General features: G+C 36.5%; 3 protein-coding genes across 3 annotated transcripts in view; all 3 read right to left on the bottom strand.

Annotated features, from left to right (window-relative positions):
• The window catches only part of hoxc3a (homeobox C3a), a 40,687-nt gene extending 21,161 nt beyond the window's left edge, over positions 1 to 19,526 (bottom strand). Inside the window, exon 1 of the mRNA XM_047160535.2 lies at positions 19,073 to 19,526. The gene's annotated coding sequence lies outside the window, so the exon portion shown is untranslated. The remainder of the gene's footprint in view (positions 1 to 19,072) is intronic.
• On the bottom strand, positions 8,000 to 11,269 carry hoxc5a (homeobox C5a). The gene is made up of 2 exons (XM_017487647.3): positions 9,851 to 11,269; positions 8,000 to 8,951 (listed from the first exon to the last, which is right to left on the bottom strand). The coding sequence occupies exons 1-2, from the start codon at positions 10,326 to 10,328 to the stop codon at positions 8,737 to 8,739; spliced, it is 693 nt and encodes a 230-aa protein (XP_017343136.1). The 5' UTR covers positions 10,329 to 11,269; the 3' UTR covers positions 8,000 to 8,736.
• hoxc6a (homeobox C6a) lies at positions 11,482 to 15,446 on the bottom strand. The gene is made up of 2 exons (XM_017487646.3): positions 13,079 to 15,446; positions 11,482 to 12,472 (listed from the first exon to the last, which is right to left on the bottom strand). Exons 1-2 carry the CDS (start codon positions 13,479 to 13,481, stop codon positions 12,168 to 12,170), a joined length of 708 nt encoding a protein of 235 aa, XP_017343135.1. The 5' UTR covers positions 13,482 to 15,446; the 3' UTR covers positions 11,482 to 12,167.
• Positions 19,527 to 19,909: the final 383 nt, after the last annotated feature.

Raw genomic sequence — 19,909 nt, 5'->3', positions numbered from 1 at the left:
AATTATGATTTCTGTGTTGCATGTTTTAGACAATAAATTAACTCCAGGTAAATCGTGAAGACAAATGATCTAAATGGGGGGAAATAAAGTCATGCCTTGAATGTCAACATTGGTTAAATTGTTTTTGATACTCGCTCCCTTCTTCAGTGTTATGCAGACAAATACAGGCACACACATACGTACATGCAACAAAGAGCCAAAGCGACCTGGGGGTGGGGGGTGGGGGTGCTGGGGGTGGACGACTCTTTCCAGAGTCATTTTCTATCAAACTGCAAATTCCTAGGTGCACCCCACATGAATATTCAGGCAGAAACACGCCGTGCACAAAGCACGCGCATGACAGCACTGGTGAAAAATAAGTTTCTGTTGTTCCCCGGGGTTTTATTGTGCGTGTTATTACCATATGACCGCTCGGTAACCTGCACGTCCATGCCTTGCATTTTCCCCTCCAGTTTATAAACAGGTTTAGAGGCAGATAACATATCACCTTCTCTGTGTACACCTTCGTCTATAGGTCATGGCCTAGTTGAAGCTGCATCAAATAATTCACGCCTAATCACGTCAAATAAAGTTCAACTTTGTTAAGGCCAAACCGATTTCCAGACGTTATAGGAACATCAAAATGCTCTACTAAGAAACAAATACTAGCTTCATCTGCTTCATCTAGGTTTAGATAGGCTAACCATTTCAGTCTAGGGTATGTGGGATTTTTTTTTCCACAGTCCACCCCCTCCAGGCTGAAAACGCCCTCATCCACCCACTTGAGCCAGTTCCTGTGCTGCGGACGCATTTTAATATTAGTTAGACAGCCTGACCCGCGATTCACCTCACGCGTTTGACTCGTTCCAATAGTTCACTGCCAAGCTGTTATTGATGAGCGAACAGCGATGAATTCCTTCTGCACACAAATGGCCTTAGATCCCGCACAAGCTCAATAACTAGTTATTGAGAGACTTGAGGTAAAAAACGAGTCCCGCGGGCTTACTTGATGTTTCATTTGTATGTCTTTGATTGTTCCTTTTTGCAATTACTTTTTTTGTGATAGATAGATAGATAGATAGATAGATAGATAGATATTTTTGTGCCACTCCTTACTAATAAACATTTATCTAGCTTACATGCTAATTTCGATTTATTGAAAATATTTCATTATCTAAATAATATCAGTACTTTGGTAGTAGATGTAAAAGTTGTCTAACATTTATTAAAGATTTCTGGCAAGATAAAGGGTTAAGCTATATGAATTAGTTTAAGTATTTTCTGTTCCATTAAAGCGACTAAAGCAAACTAGTTAAGATCCTAAAGTGCCGGAGATGCTTAGGGGATATAGCTATATCTATATTTCAAATTTCGATACAATTTCTTCCTGTCTGTTCTGTATGTTTAGACATTTAAAAATATTAATTACTAGTAGTTGTTTACTTCAACGTTTTACACCAAATCTCTGACCTCACAATTGCATCGTTATAGTTGTCTAATTCTATACTTTTATCTCAACTTTAATAAGAAAACGCTTTTAAAATGGGTCATCGTTTATAAAACAAACAAACAAAAAAAACCCCAGCATGGCTTGGTTTCTCAAAACTATTGCTAAAATATAGATGAAATTAATTTGACTCCAATGCTAACATGTGGGCTCGGTATTTTAAAGCACATTCAGCTCATTAAATAGCTTGTACGGTGATCTATTCTTATTTTTGTAGCAAACAAGCAAGAAGACGCAGTTACATAATACAGGGTGAGAATATAAAAAAACCCGCAGACTTACAGGTATAGCAATACGTTCTGTCATTTATTTCTTTGCTTTTCCTTATATAACAAAGAGAAAGCAAGAGAGCACGAGGAGAGCAAACACGGTGAAATAAATGTATTAAAAAGGAAACAAAAATCTTGACTCAAAGTAGCCTATTATAGGCCAAAATAGTGTATTAAGCACGTTAGTGAAATAAGTGAACTCTCCTAAGGCATTATTCTCTTAACTAGGACAATGATATGTATGTAGCTCCTGCTATCAGAATTATTTCCTTGATGGATTAGTTTATTTCTGGCACTAACTGACCTACGAACGCAAATCCACTCTTTCGGGGCAGTACACAAATGTACATAGAACGGTGTCACAGTCAGTTTTGGACTATGCCTTATTTATGCACTACAGACCTTTTTAGAGACAAACTAATACAATAGCAGCTAAATATTCAACCAGTTTCAGACACTGATATCGTCTCTACAAAGGTACAATAATTTGATTGGCTTCAATTTAAAAGTGTCCACATTTATGCCTTAAATGGTTGTTTTAATTTTACATTTTAGTGGTTGGTAACTATGTGGAAAATATTTGTTAAAACCACATCAGGAGAATATTCATAAAGGTGAAATAGATGTATTGCCGTGATATAAACTGTTTAACTGAGCCAAATGGCATTCTCCAACTCATTAATTACAAAGAGTCACATAATGCATTAAATAAAGCAAGTGTTTCTTATCATTGGAATTACGGAACATTAGTGTGCTGTGTGAATAACAGGTGACTCGTTGAAACATGTATTCTCCTGTCAAAACAGGAACTTATTCATGAACAGAATGTTGGCAGCTCTGAGAGGCAGATTTGATTTGTAAACTTGTTTTTTGTCATTCCTTTGCATGCCCTATCAAAATGCCCTGGGTGGTTTTCCATTCTAATTTAAAGGGTCTGTCGGTATTATAGTGCAGCAAAGGTTATTTCCTCTTAAAGCCAAAAAAGGTCCTCCTGACCCTGAATGTAGGAGAAAAACAACAGAAGGATATATAACAGCACCCCCTAATGGCCGTTTATGTTTAATATCCTATTCAGAGAGTTAAAATGTACATGTAAAAAGATTGCAAAGGTTGTAAGAAGGGACACCACATTTAATTGCTCAATTACATATCTTCTAGTGAAATTGAAATTGAAATTGAATGCACATTAGACTTTGACCTGATTTCCCTACTTTCATTTTGTTGTCCACTACTCATGTCCTGTTAGTGACATAAATAAATCATGCACATCCCATTTGCAATTTTGTGCAAATATTGTAGGACCTAAAATGTAGAATGCATTAGAAAATGATTAAATATGTATTTAATTCATAATTGATTAAAAAAGTACAGACTTAAGATTGAGTTTAAAATTAAGATTCATTAATTAATTTGATCAATCAATCATTCATATTTTTTCTTGTACTTTTCCTGTTGAAGGTTGCAATGCCAGCAAGTTGAGAGAATCGACTAAGACTGTCACAGATTCCAGTTCCTTTTGGAGGATCCTCATACTTTTCCTAAGCCAAATGTGAGATATAATTTTTCCAGTAGGTCCTGGATAGAGATCCCTGGGGGGTCATTCCTGATACAACTCTAGTGGGAGTCAACTGGCTCCTCTGGGCTCTTGGGCTCTACCACATTCCTGAGCTATTCACCAAAATTAAGACTTAATTGATATGTTGCCTTATCATATATTTAAATCATATTTTGAAAATAAAGTAATCTAAGCGCAAAATTCATGCATTCATGTATATATCACATAGGCCTACATGGAACAGCTTGGTTGAGTAAACATCAGTGTAATGCATTAACCTGAAGCTGTTTTAAAAACTGTTTCTGCTTTCTTTTTCCTTGGGCATTAACATGGACATTACAAACATTACAAACAAATATGCCTATAATCTGACAAAGCCTATAAATTCTGCAAATTCTGCACACTGAGGTTGACTATTCTTGCATGCTCTAATAAAAATACTATTTAAACAGCATATATAATATCTGTATTGGAGCATGTAAAACACTGTTCTTTATCCATCCCAAGGTTTAAAGTATAGATTTTCAGGACTGAATAAACAATGTGTCCATAAAGAGACACAAATCTATTTTGAACAAACTCTTATCAACTATTTTAGTCAACATCAACTGTGAATCATAAGTGAATAGACTAAACTTTATGTTATCAAAACATGTGAAACATGGGCCCCATCTCACCCTCAGGGCAACACCCACAAAGGCCACACTTGTATGAATTTAGAAACAAATACAATGATTTCAAGAGCCAGAACAACATCTGCTACTATAATAATAATAATAATAATAATAATAATAATAATAATAATAATAATAATAATAATATAATGCGGGCCACCATGACCTTCAGGTAGTTGTGTTCCATCGTTTTCACCTTCACTCTGACCTTCATTTTCACTCCAAGGCTGAGAAGAACAGCTGATGTTAAAACCTAAGAGCTAACATGGGATTCATTTTTAAAAATTATTTTATGACTTATTTTAATACACTTACACAGTATTTAATGAAGAATACAAATATTGACTTCTTACATTAACTGTAACCTTCACTATCACAGCTGTAAGCAATAGACAACCTGATGCCTTATTTGCCCTGAATCCTAAAAGGCAAGTCTCTGGCAAGCTGTGAAATTCCCTCTTCTGAAAGTGAGACAGTATGTATACAATTAGGTTTAATACATGTCATTATACACTTGGTTTAAAGAATGAAATAAACAGACAAGCTAGTGACTGCACCACACACATACACACAATAACACACACACATACACACAATAACACACACATTTCTGAAACATTGCATTAATATTTGAGGGAAGTAAACATGTCTTCTTATGATAGTCAAAGGGCAGCTGGTTGTCCAACTAGACACTTACAGTTAAATTAAAAATAAACCAAACAGGTTTTTAATAAATTCTGACAAAATTCTTTGACTGAACCATACATTTAACACAGCACTCAAGCCCTTGTCTTATCTATGAGAAAAAGCATACCCATCCATTTCGCTGCCCTGAGAAACGCCTTCTGAATGGCCATGGTATTTACAACTCAATGGAATTAACAGCTATAGGCGTAGACAGAATGGGCTCCCCTTTCTACAATCTCTCTCTCTCTCTAAATTAAAGACATACTACACAGTAAATGAAATATGCATTGTGGTGAAATATACAGCTAATACATTTAATAATAATAATAATAATAATAATAATAATAATAATAATAATAATAATAATTATAATAATTATTATTATTATTGTTATTGTTATTATTATTATTATTATTATTATTATTATACTACATATAAAAATTATCTTCTGTAACCATTTTATAATGGGCAGGGTCTGGCGGTCAATCACCAAGATGATAGAAACACAGGGACCATTGTTATTGTTATAATAATAATAATAATAATAATAATAATAATTAGTAGTAGTAGTAGTAGTAGTAGTAGTAGTAGTACTCCTTATATACAGTAGCTTTGCCATAAATTGACGTACAATATTAATAACATTCTTGGACCAGTTTATCTACCGTTACATTAAGTTTCCTTGTTAACAGTTTATTAATCATCATCTTCGGTCACTAACTCTCCCACCCCACACACATACACAAAAAGAATAAGGAAAACTGGACAATAATGCTGATGATTTTACCGCATAACATGGCGACAAAGACAAAGAATTCTTTATTCAAACAATCCCACAACTGTTCCTCGACTATCGCATTGCACGTTTTACTTTTTTACAACTTGAAATAAACTCACTGACTAATCAGAGTTCTTCATGAACTTGAAATTGCTCCGGAAGATAAAATAGCTAATGATATTTTCATAGGGCACTGCAGAAACATGATTTACAATTTATTTTAAACATTTTATAATTATTTATATTAGGTTACAATTATTAATTTCTCATCACAGAACGTAAGTTAATTTCTTAATCATTAGAGCAATGTGAGACTACATTAGCATGTAGCATTCAAAGATAATATAAAAATGTCTTAAACTTGTCATATACTCATTATAATAGTCCAGCAGGGCCTCGTCTTTCAAGTGAACAAACAGAATATGGAGCATTTAATCTTGTATGACTGTAAGTTTTTGCTTGGTAATAGTCAGCGTGTGAAATGTTACTCACATCTAAATGTATTTAAAAAAATAAATAAATAAATAAATAAATAAATAAATAATAATAATAATAATAATAATAATAATAATAATAATAATAATAAAAAGCTAACCCATGCATCTTGATTAAACACACGGAAATTTGAAGAGCAAAAAGCGAGTTGCAGTGCATTATTGTTCACACTGCCCTGTACATGACCCCACTGCACAACACTGCAGGTCTGCCCTGCACATGACCCGCCATAATGTCTCATCTAAAGATCTATGTGGTGCGCTCTGTGCTCTCATCTGCAACCCAATACAAGATGATTTAAAATACTTTCAAGCTTCTAATGCCACTTCCTCCACCACAAGCAGAGATTATGGCTTAACCTACTAATTTCACACACGTATAAGCGTATATATGTATTAATTCTGAGCCATGCTGTGTCGAAAACCTTGAGACAACTTTGAAGTATGTGCAACATATGTGTAATAAGCCATGCAGCACATGTGAGGATTTTTTTTAATTAACGTAAGAAATTCCTGATTAAAAATGATTACAGTTCAAGAAGCTGTGATTTCTAAACTTTCCAGAATCGATGGAGAAATAATTTACAAAAAAAACAACAACAACCAACCAAACAAACAAACAAAAAACAGAGCACATTAAGTACTTCCCGAATCAATTTCTCAAAAGGAACTATTGGATTACAGGCACTGAATAATTCCCGGGAGTGTTCCAAAGGAGAATACGTATTTAATTTGAAACGGGGAAAAAACAAGATTATCAACTTACTGCGATCGCCAGGGATCCATTTACGAGAGACGAGTTTTGCCGAACCGCGTAGTCTGACACGAATAAAAGCGTACTGACCGCCCTAAAGCCGCTCTCTCTTTCGAAGATACGACCAGCCAACAGCTGCGATTGAGGACAGTTAAGATTATATATGATGTAAATATATTGAGGGTTTGTCAGGTCTTCCAGGCCATAAAACCCACTCTAATGACCCCACGTGCTCTCCATGAACCACTCGCAGGTCCTGCTTAAGGCAATTGGCATAAATAACCCTCAAAACTTCAAAATACGTGGAGAGAAAGCTAAAAAGGCGGCCTTCTTTAAAAAAGCAACTTAGTAGCCACTGTTGCTCCGAAAGTGTGCGTAATAGTCAAGAGAGAGCAAGTGTTGAAACTCACAGCGACATGGAAATTCCGTGAAACTCCAGTTTAGGTGAGTAAGCGCAAAAAAGCCTGTACGTTTAATCTAAAATATAGTTAAATATTCAGTTTGTTTCGTTTTTTGAAGGTCCTTACACTCGAGGATCAAATTTAGTAGGATTAGGTACATTGTGCGAAAAAATAACTTAAATTTATAAGGTCTATCAAATAATTTAGCTGTTATCTCAGACATAGGTGACTTTCAATGCAAAAGCGATATCAATACATCTAAACGACAAATAAAAAATAATAATAGTAGGCCTAATCTAATACAATGAATGCACACAGCCATTTGATGGTCTCTGACGAAAACGCTTAAACAGTTCTTGCGTATTGTAGTTTACTGTAGGGTGTATGAAAAAAAATCAATTGGATCAAATCCATTCTTTACACTAAATGTAGATCTGGGTGAAATGTCTTTTCATGTCACAAATGTTCAAACTTCCGATCGTCTGCTGAAAAAGGAAGCAGTTGTCACTGTTTGAGAGGTGTGTGGAAACGCAGTAAAACTTTATTGGGGTCATAAAGTTTTATGCCTCAGTCTGAGCGCTACTGTAAATAAATGGCCCAAGGGATATGACCGGGGAGATCCCACTGTGCCTCATTATTTCTTCTGTACGTGGCACCATTCTCCTCCGGGTACATTTAGATACAAGGACAACATTTTTGCTTTTTAACTGTACCGAAATAACACTTCGCCTATCTAAATATCAGTAAGTGGAGCCTCTATAGTCTAACGTCTCATAACCAGACCAGAGATCACTGAGTAATGGGTAGGGCCTATGTATTTGAGAGATATTTTCTTCTTCTTTTTTGTTACAGTTGTGTAAATGTTTCTCGCTAAAAACGGACAGAATAACGATTGAAAGAGTCTATCTGGTAATAAGTTTATTTAAATTATTAGGCCGCACCAACCACATTTGATTCTTTTATGCATTGCACATGTAACATTTGTAAAATGTAGATTAATAAACTAAATTTAAAATAAAGGTGCAACTCTTGAACTCTGAGTATTTAGCATTATACTGGGCAAACTTTCTGTTGCTGAATTGCCTCGCATTGATGCTAATACAATTTTGAACCCAAATATCCTTCTTTAGTACTTAAAAAAAAACATTCCAAGTCTTCTCTTTCAGCAGTAAATTGAAATTACTCACAACAGGTACATAAAGCATGACTATCTAACGTGTAATTGGAACATACAGTGAGTAATATGACATTTTGTTGCGTGCAGTTCATCACTACAGACACATCTTATAAACAGACATATCCTATCAGACATATAAACATAAAATACAGAAGGCAAACCAAATAATACTGAATTATTTAAAATATCTCTTTAAATAATTAGAATTGCACGTTCACGTGTTAACCTGCTGTAAATTCTGGATGGGTGTGACCCAAATAAGCTCCTCCCCGTTGTCAAAGTGTCGTCAGCAGAACATGTTGTGAGCACATACGTTACATAATTACATAAAATTAAGATCGTAATTTATCAATTATAATCTGTAATTGCCAGTTTTGAACACCATGGACTTTGAAACATTTATATTAATGAACTTTAACTTTCATCTTGGTTGCAGGTATATTTGCTATACCACCTTATCATTATAGTGCACCTTTAACTTTCAGCTTTGAGTCCTTCTTCCACTTCATGCGACGGTTCTGGAACCAAATTTTAATTTGTCTCTCGTTCAGGCAGAGGTTATTGGCAATCTCGATTCGCCTGCGACGTGTGAGGTATCGGTTGAAATGGAACTCTTTCTCCAACTCCAGAGTCTGGTAGCGGGTGTAACTGGTTCGTGACCTTTTACCGTCAGAGTCTGGGTAAAAAGATATTGGTTATATTCTCGGAAAGGTCAAGCACTATAGCGATGTTCTTCAGCAAATCAGTTACATTTAGGTCCACATTAATGGTATTCTGAGGTCTACTGCTACATAATCCTAAAGTAAGATGGATGAAATGAAGAAAATATAATATACAGTTACTGGAGTCAATGAAGCTGATGACTCTTTATGTGGTTACAAATGTTCAAAGCACTTAAGATTAGGGAGGGAATGGAATTGGAAGCAGGACTCGACTGACAACTATACCCTACAAATTGCACTGATTAAACTTTATAATAAAAAATAAAATATAACGTTTCATTGGACCGTTAGTTGAAGTGACTTTCATTATTTGCTTGGACCCCCAGCCGACACAACAGCGCGCAATACTATAGCTGATGGTGGGTAGGCTACTTAGAAATTAATTATGCCTATTAAAACACCAAGATATAGGCAATTAATTAATCTAAGGTCGAACATGTATTGAACATTAATTTTAGTGCATAAAGCATTCTTTTTCATTTTCACACTGATAAAGCTGAACCTATAATTGTGGTGGTGGTGGTGGTGGGGGGGGGGGGGGGGCACTAATACTAATATTAACCTAAATATATCGTTTTCTATTTTTGATTCCCTTATCCAATTATATAGCAGTAAATTTGGCTGCAGATCACAGTAACGGGACAGGTTTACGAGCAATAGGTGCCTTTGTTATAAAATTTACGACCGTGAGTTTTATTATTTCCTGTTTTTGGCCTATAAAACTCAAGAAAGAAAGTATGGAAGGAACAGACCGGCATGGAATGGAATGATGAAAATATGAGATGCGCAGATTTGTTATTATCGTTAAAAAACAACCCAAAAAACCTCCCCAAAACATTAGATGCAACTTTACCGTGGCTAATGTGCAGCTTGGTCATCCACGGGTATATCTGCGGTTGCGATTGTGTCTGGAGCTCACTCGAGTTAGTTTGTTGTTTAATCGTTGGCGTGATCTCCATATCACCGGGCTGACTTTTGCCGCTGGGTTTTTCCGTAACTTCCATAATCATCTCTGATTTTTGGCTCAACAGTCCGTGACTGAGCAAGTTGTACCCGCGTGTATTGACACGACTTGGGGAACCCATGGCTGCGCAAGCCTGGCGATGTGGTGCCGCGTTGATCCTGGCACTGTTGTGCTTATTCATCGCCTCCCGTTTCGGAGACTCGGAAACGACTTGAGAAGCTAACGCTCCACTGAGATCGAGCCCTCCGTAAGCATAAGTGGACTGCTGAAACTCTGAGACAGCCCCATAGTTACCAAAAGTGCGCATGCTAAAGGAGGGTGCATCGTGCGTTTGGTTACAAAAAGAGTTTCCCACGTACGAGCTCATTCTACTTCGATACAAAGTAGCCTACAAGAAAGGAATCAACTAGAAGCACGTAGTCACACCAGAACCGAAATGAACGTACAACATACATAGATTGTTTGTTGTTACTAATCTTGTTTATTGTTTTTGATTTGTCTCCCTTGGAAGTTAAAGGGGCTTTGCCCTAAAAAGGGCAGGATTTATAGGTGGCGGAATATCGCTTGATTTTTTTTCACGATGCAACGTGTAATGCCCAAATATGGGATGCTTAAATAGAATCACGTGCAACTGTTGGCCAGTCATAAATTGGCTTGATCCCCCGAGATTATTGATGAATAAGGGGAACGTGTCCGATAAGTTTGTGGGATGGAGACCGTCTAAGCGTTTGGGCAAAAAGGCGCGAGACAGTTATACAAGAGCGTCATCTGGTGTCTGATATTTGGCAAAGCTGAGACACGCACACCACTGTCGTTATGGCACGTTATAGTGAAATGTTGTTATATGTGCTTTTTGCTCTCAGTTCACATGTAACATCTTTTACAACTGTTAAGTAATACAAGTGTTGATGTTCTGTAGCACTAATATCTTGAAAGATTGTTTAACCCTACTATAAACGATTGGTTAAACATACTATAAACGTATTCATCTTTAGCCATACGGGAGGCTCGTTGTTACACTAAGCATGATTTTATACTAGTAGAAATATAAAATAAAAATTACTTGTGGTGGTATGTGGTGAGTTTACTGCATAAATGAAGCTGACCTGCTTCATTTATTGCTTGAAGTAGTCTGTGGATTCAAACAAATCTTTCCAACGCTACACAGATAAACTTTTCGTAGTACTGTGTTTCCGATTTCAATTATACGTACTGGGGGAAATCTATTCTACTAAAATTACGTTTTGATCCGAGAAAACAATTTTAATTTATATACATGAGCATTATCGTATCAGTTCTTCTCCAATGAGGATGTGTCTATGAAAAAATAAAATTCAACTAATATTCTTCAGAACTACCTCCAAATTGTATTAATTTTGCATAAAAATATTTTTCCTTAGCTCAGTCAACACGCTTTACGAAAATAATGATTCTGGTAAAATTGTTTTGTTTTTAAAACGGTTTATTAAATAATACACATTTTTGACAAAATATTAGACATGTAATTGCAAAACAATGTCTTCATTTTCATAGCAGTTTTTATTCACTTTAAGACAACTTTATAAGCATAACTATAAGTGTATGTTGAATTGGTATGAAATTAGCTTAACAGTAAATATTTAGCCAGTACATAGGCGTTTTGTACATCCACGCACTGACGGGATGAAATTATTATAATCCACAAGAACGTAGGTAGCATGATTCATCCCACCAGTGTTGGAGAAAATCGAACGAGAACAAAATAACACATGTGCATAGACAACATTTCCTTCACATTTGAAATGGTAATGGTTTGCAAAATCAATGACAAAGCCCATTGACCCAATTAGTTTACAGTTTGTTTCAAAGAGTAACTATTTACAAGCCTACAGAACACTATAATATTAAGACTGGTTGCCGAACAGCACCGTCTGTGATATTGCATCTAAACTGCCTAAAATGAGGCAAAACATATTCATTTTCATTAATACAAAGAGTGATTAGCATAATTCTGCATATCACCTCTCTCTCTCTCTCTCTCTCTCTCTCTCTCTCTCTCTCTCTCTCGCTCTGTCTCGCTCTCTCTCGTATTTGTGTGATAATGGTCAGGAAATTAATGTAAAGGTATAGTAGAATACACAGTCCATGCAGTTATAATTGCATTTCTGAGAGTTTATAGGTAGTTACGTTGCAGTTTAACAGGCGTTTACAAAGAAAAACAAATCTACTAGTCTTTGTTTTTAACTTCTTCTGTCTCCTCCTGATTGCTCTGTTTTTCTTCCCCCTGGGCAGCACCCGTAGAATCTGTCCCAGTTACAGTTGAAGTCAGGTTGCTCTCTTTCTTCCATTTCATACGGCGGTTCTGGAACCAAATTTTAATCTGGCGCTCTGTTAAACAAAGAGCATTGGCAATTTCTATCCGTCTGCGTCTGGTCAAGTAGCGATTGAAGTGGAACTCCTTTTCTAACTCCAGGGTTTGGTATCGGGAGTAAATCTGTCGACCTCTCCTTCTGTCAGAGCCGTACCCAACTCCTGTTTATGAAATGAAAAAAAAAGTGGAAAAACAGAGAAAATAAATTATTTGCAAATGTGACATTGCGGTTTGTAATATATTTTAGTTGGTGTAATTCGTCATTGAGAATATAGATTTTACACAATACAGTATTACATACCACCTACTCTTTTGCACTATTGCATAATATGATAAACATTTTATTCACCTCACGTTTGTTATTGATTGAAGTGTGATTCCCATAACAATTAAATTGTACAGAAATAGATCTAATTCAACTATATATATATATATATATATATATATATATATATATATATGTGTGTGTGTGTGTGTGTGTGTGTGTGTGTGTGTGTGTGTGTGTGTGTGTGTGTGTGTGTGTGTAAAACTTTCTTAAATTCCTGTAGAATAACAGAATGTGCCAAGGTTTTTTTTTCCCCTGTCCCTTGCGTTAAAGGAAAGTTTGGCCAAATGGGAATTGCCTCTTTTAAAAGGGGCCTTTTATAATCTGACGATTTAGCAGTGTTTTATGGGGTCATAAAATGTAGGCGCGCTGTTACTATGGCATATCGTAAAACTGAGTCTCTCCACCAGAATAAAATAGCTGGCCAGAGCGTAAAACTCACCGCTGTGCGAGTTCATGCGCTGCATCCACGGATAGATCTGGATCTGGTTCCCCTTTTGCTCCTGCGCAACGCCTCGACCGTGTTCCAGGCTGTACTCCTGAGCTACGTGGCTCTGAGCGTTGATTCCCATGCTAGTTTGCCTGCAGCTGGGAAGCACTTCCTTGTCTTGGAGGAACACGTTAGATCCGTACTCGTACGGTCCCCGGCTTGACCCGAACACAACGTTGTCTTGGGGCGAATAGAAAGGGGACGCGTAAATCCGATTCGGGGTCACAGTGGAGCCGTAAGAGGAGAAATGTCTGACAGGATCATACGTGGTCGTGTTTAGTGGCATGTTAGGCAAAACCTCTTGGCCACCGGATAAATGACAGGATAGTGACGGGTTCGCGAAATACGAATTCATGCCTTCCCCTATCGCCCTCTCATCAACTCTACCTCCCTTCTTAATACCCCTTGCTCAGTCTCTCACGTTTCTTCACTGTGCGCCTAAATGTCTATTTTCCTCTCCCATATACTCGTGCGCGTGTCTCCTTCTTGCTATGCAAACTCTTTTTTAGTTCAGCAGGATTTCAATAATTTAAATTTCTACACTCCGCTTAAGACGCGCAACTCAAGTGTTATAGCCAAGGCTTAGCTCAAGGAAAGACAATATGACAACGTCACCTGACTAGTTTCCACCAATTGAGAGCGCTGTATACGGAGGAATATGTAGCTTGTAGCTTCATATCCCACTGGTTTCAGTTGATAATGTTTAAGGAAAACAGACAGTCTCTCTCTCTCTCTCTCTCTCTCTCTCTCTCTCTCTCTCTCTCTCTCTCTCTCTCTCTCTCTCTGTCTCTCTCTCGCTCTCTCTCTCGCCCTCTCCCTCTCTCGCTTACTCAGTCGCTCTTTCCTTCTAGTCTCTCTTAGATAAATATGGTGATATGACCTACATATACAATAATCAATACATCAACGAATAGTATAGGTCAGGAAAGCAGACAAACAATTTGAGCATTTAAGTATGGTTATGGAAATATTTCAATTTTAATGTATGTTAGATTGGGCCAAAACTTGCCATTTTGAATTATCCGCACGATTAAAATCATTTACAACCCGCGGCAAAATATCTTCATTGGCATGACACTTAAAGGCTGATAGGCTTAATAATTTTGTTTAAACCAAAACGCTGAATTATAATGTTACTTCTCTCGGTTTGCCATTATGATACAAGTAAACATTTTCTGAGAATTTACATTTAAATACTTTGTTACAAATGTAAGTAAACAATGTAAGTGTTAATAGGCATTACCTTGTTTAATGATGACCAATTATATATTATGCTTAACATTGCTTAACACCACATGTGTAGCAGCGGATGTGTTAATTTGGACCGTCCTGGTGCATTGAATTTCAGCCTTATAGTACAGAGAATTAAATTTTAAAGCCGTCAAAACAAAGAATATTTTATTACATATGTTCCTTTATGGTTGTCAGTCAACAAGCTTAAATGTAACAGCCTGGTATGTTTATTTTTAAATATGTTTTATTGTGGCGTATATGTTTCTTAAATATTTGTTTTCTTTTCGTTTCCTCTGGCTTTCTTGGTTATGAAAGGGAACCGTCTGTGCATTTCCTTTCGCCATTTGTACTGCATTGAAAATTTTAGCTACTAAATGGACAAGAGAAAGGCGGGGGAGGGGGCATCTTACAAAAGAATGCGTCAAACGCGCCTTGGTGCCATAAAAGTCAAAAACCAACTGAGGACTTCCAGCACTAAAGCAATTACCGTCTTAACACTCTGAGGAGAATACCGCGTGTACACCGCATTTATCTAAAAATGCTGTGAAATAAACCTCGCGCTTATAAAAACTGTTTGGAAAGCAGATTATCAACGACTTTCTCCAGTCAACGTAACCTGATAATTGCTGTACATGTAAAAATTAAACCCAAAAGAATCTAACCGAATAACAAACCGTGTGCTTAAATAAAATTCCAGAAGACAGTAACCTGATTTTTGCAAATAGGGTTTTGCATTTTGAATGACCAGTAAAAGCCCATTCGATCAAAACTTGAACAGGCACGTTTTGAAATAAGTGAGTGGTGGAGAGCAAATGACCTTAATGCAGTCCGCATGACGGAAAGTGTGAAGCCAAAAACAGTGGCTCTGAAAGAGGCGCGCACGACATTAGACTGACAGAACAGTAGAGGTTAGTCTCTAAAAGGACATCGATACGAGTAAGTTATAGAAATTGCTTATTAATTTAAATAATTTCAGTCATGAACATGAATAAAACAAAATTTTATACAGTAGCTCCGAACAGAGGGCAACAATTAAAAAAAAGACCAACAATGCTGAGGATATCAAATTCTTCATATTGCCCATATTAACCGTATTTAATTTCATTTGATACTAAAGAATTTATATATATATATATATATATATATATATATATATATATATATATATATATATATATATATATATATATATATATATATATATATATATATAAAATTAAGATATTATTATCAGCGGATATCAGTATTATTTGTATTTATATTTGTTTTTTTTGGCGAAGTTTAATTACATGTAAACATATTTTCCTGTATTATTATTAATTGCTTTAGATTGTTGGAACTTGCATAATTAAATGTTGCGTTCTGTATTTACCAATATGTAATTTAAATAAAGTGTAAATTAAAAACGTTACCTGCTGTGCAAAATATGCGTAGTTATGAGAGAATCAGAAATGGGATATATGGGCATTATTTTTTTGCGGTGTATAGCACGTCAATAACATAAAAACACAGAGAAAATTACAACACGTATTCTACAATAAATCAGAATTTTAAGAATCAATGGTTGCATACACATCATAGCGTTTGCCTGTATACCGTTTGTTCCTTATTATATCATTGCTGGATTTTTACCGCAGAAGCCTGATTCTAATACCCACATCTGGACAAAAAAGATCAAAGCAGTTTCACGTGTCTTTGCAAGTTATGGGTCTTTGATGTTCGACAGCATGACTTTAAGTCGCTTTGAAAATAGATCTTTTGATTACGAGTGTATTTAATATTGTCTATTTTAAAAATAACGAGCAAAACATGGCGGACTCAGTAAGTTGTTGGTATGCGACTCGGAGGAAAGAAACAGCTTAAGTGTTTTATTGCGGCCCTTAAGACAAATCACATGGTTGTGTTTCGCCGTTGCAAGCGGCAATAAACGCAGAGTCCGTTTGGCCTGTATTATACTTGACAAAACCTGGTCATTGAGAAGTGCTGGAATGCTTCACCAAAACTTTATCTTGAAGCGTGCAAGAACAACTGTGACATGAGCAAAAGGCTTTCAGCTGCAAAAACGAAAAGATTGAAACGCTTCCAGACAGCCTGCACATCACATATTCTAAGTCTTATGAATGTTTTGATTGGCCTCTTAACATGTAATATATTTTTGCTACAGAAAACTCAAACACTCAAATCCTTTAAGTCACTTTTCCAGGCTCAACTTTCCAAGCATTTGTTAACGTCTTGTCGATTGATCTATCCATAACGTCAGTTGTTCCAGTTATAACAATCCGCTCAACTAACGACTTATAGCCACGCTTGGTTATATTGTGTACATACGCTAAATTTGTTTTACATTAAAAGCAACTTAAACATATGCTCAATCTTTGTGCGGTTTGGACGCCACACTGCACTGTTTATTACATTGCTAATTACAGTTTAATACTAATCAATTTTTACAGTTTCAAGAAGTTATCTTATTAGGTCCACAGACAAACAAGTTACACTGTAAAACAACATTATTATTCGGGAAACAGACACTATGATGCACACAAATGGGTTTTTCTATCTTTGTAAGGTACTTTCACTATATCGTTGTAGCCAAATAATGCTAAAAATGCTAACCCTAACATTAATCTTAAAATTATGTATTTATGTCACTAATACATTTGGTACATTTGGATCTCCTAAAACAGGACCTAAAACACACACACACACACACACACACACACACACACACACACACACACACACACACACACACACACACACACACACACACACACAAGCGTTGACAGTGATCAATGACGCTAAATATTTTTAACATTAGTTATCCTAAGATAAATACGTAGCTACTGTGACCAACCAATATTGTATGTATAATAATATAACCATATTTAAATGTATCATTAATCTCTCTTGTATCAAAAAGCTGATATCAATCTACTAACCACATGGTTCATAACTGTTTATCTTTTTTTTGTCTTCCTTTTAGACGGGAACCGAAGGCGAAGGCGATTTTACAAAAGACACGATGTTAGTTTGCCTTAAGGTGTGCCGCAAAATGTACGACTTTTAAAACCCGTCAAAATAACCATGCATGCATATTTTGGTCATGTGCAGATCTGACTGAATCAAAAATAAATCTTATAGAATATATTCACTGGCTGTTAACATGCAATAATTTTTTTTCTAAAGGAAACTGCAACTATAACTAAGTGCAACTGCCGAGCAAACATATATGTTGTTTTGTGTGTAAAAGAAGCGAGCTTGACTTCTGTCACTAAATAATGAATAAAAAAATTGACAAAACAGTACATAGTTGAATGACTTTTTTGTACATATTTATATATAAGTTTTACATACATCAACATACTGCAAATACGCCAGTGATTTGCTGTTCCTTACGAAAGAGAAGACCCAGCTTTATTTATAACACTGAGACGTCATTGGCGTATCCTGAACATCTGTTGCTCCCTCCAGTATAGATTGGACACAAGGTGGCAGTATTGGATGATATAATTCCTATTCTCGTTGTTTGGTGATCTCTCTCTCTCTCTCTCTCTCTCTCTCTCTCTCTCTCTCTCTCTCTCTCTCTCTCTCTCGCTCTCTCTTTCTCTCTGTGCTCAGCAATAAGAGCAATAAAATCAAAATGACACACCCACAAAGGAAGGTAATTAAACATTTTGTCACCCAAAATTCTGTGTTTGATTAAGGGTTCTATGAAACAACAAACAGATTACAATTTGCAGAAGGCTAGATATGCATGTAGCTCTGAAATGATGCCGTCCATACACTACACAGTCATGTCACGTAATCACAGGCTACGACTGTCACTTTATTCCACGGACACAATTACATTATAACTACACTATAACTATAATGTGTGTTAAGGTATATAAAGTGAGCAAACACACGAATATAATCAAGAGTAAAATAATAAGTCCGATATAGCCTTTGGTTACGTGATATGACTGCAGAGTTATTTGTTTGTGTTAGTGAATATGGGGTGGAACAACGCACACACACGCGCGCGCGCACGCACACACGCGCGCGCACACACACACACACACACACACACACACACACACACACACACACACAGACACACTCACACATACACACTCTTTCTCATAATTATTTGTTTTATAGTCTATTTTATAGTTATTAGTAATTCAGATCCTGAAAAACATTAGCCATAAAATGTAGGTTTTTTTTTTCAGATTTATGTATTTAAACAAAGTCTATTATATGCTTTTACATTCGTATATTATGTTTCTATTTTCACACAAACCCCATTATATTGACCTCCCTCATTACAGTACATTTATAATAGAAGAAATACAAAACGTTAATGAACTTCAACAAACAGAATTTATTAAACTGCAATTCTTTATATTAATGAGAAACACTAAAAGTCCAATTAAGTGATTCAAATGTCCTTTAAACCACACCCGTAAGTACAAACGTGCCATATTAGGTACTTCATAAATGTAGAGGGTCTAGACACTGTGGCAACCAAAACCCACGCGACCTCTATAGCAAAGGTATACAAGAATGTACCGAGCAATACTCGACTTCAAACTAGATTTACGCGATATTCTTACGCATAACCAAGCTCCGTTCCGCTATCGCGTGAATATCGTGTGCACACTATCCGATCACCGGGTTATTGACATAGACCCGATGCAGAAGCTCATAAGCAGAGTTGAAGGGTTTACTTACCCGCACTCTTCCTTCTGTTGTCGTGAAGCTCGGTGGCTCAGCAATACACGGATGTGATCTTTCCTCTGCCAGACTCGATACAACTGATCGTGGCAGGAGGGAAAATATCTTGTAAAGGACAGACGGTGGTATTTACACCCCCATTCCTAAACCACACACACAAGCATACACACTTCAGTCACCCGTGCTGTCGCTTCCCCTCTTGGGGATAACACAGGCAGGGAGAAAGAAAGCTAGAGGAGGCGGCGACTTCTGTAGGCTACAGTCATTACTGCCGACGAAGCAGTCGAGACGGAAGAATCTGTGCTTTAAAATCCATCTGCCGCACATCGAAAAGGCCGAAATGAAAGAAAAAGTAGGATGTTAAGATCATTTCAACAGCAACGCAGGCTCTTCAGTGGATAGATGGGGAGATCCAAAGAGGACACAAGACTGTAAAGTTCATGTTCATAGAGTGAGGACCACGTGGTCCGTCGCAACCAATGATCGCGTGGAGACAGTCGTAAACTTTTATTACTTAGCTGTAAATTCCCCTCTAAACAACTAGGAATGTGTTGTTTTTTCTCTATGTATTTCTTTCTCCCCTTGTTTTATTAGAGCAGTGCCCAGTAAAAGTGCTCAGTAAAACTACTGGCATGATCTGAATAAAACTTATGGGGTTTTCTTATTGGGGAGTTAATGTGGGGATCAATGTAGAAAGCAGGATGAGGGAAAAAAGCAATGAAAAAGATAAGGACAATACATGAATTTGTATCCAATTCTCCACAACAACAACCTCAACAATAACCTCAGTCTCAACAACAACAGCAGCAACAACAACAACAACAACAACAACAA

The sequence above is a fragment of the Ictalurus punctatus genome, chromosome 15 (genome assembly GCF_001660625.3).
Source record: "Ictalurus punctatus breed USDA103 chromosome 15, Coco_2.0, whole genome shotgun sequence".
NCBI lineage: Eukaryota > Metazoa > Chordata > Actinopteri > Siluriformes > Ictaluridae > Ictalurus > Ictalurus punctatus.
The sequence above is the reverse complement of the archived record's forward strand: the minus strand, read 5'-3'. Positions and strand labels throughout refer to the sequence as shown.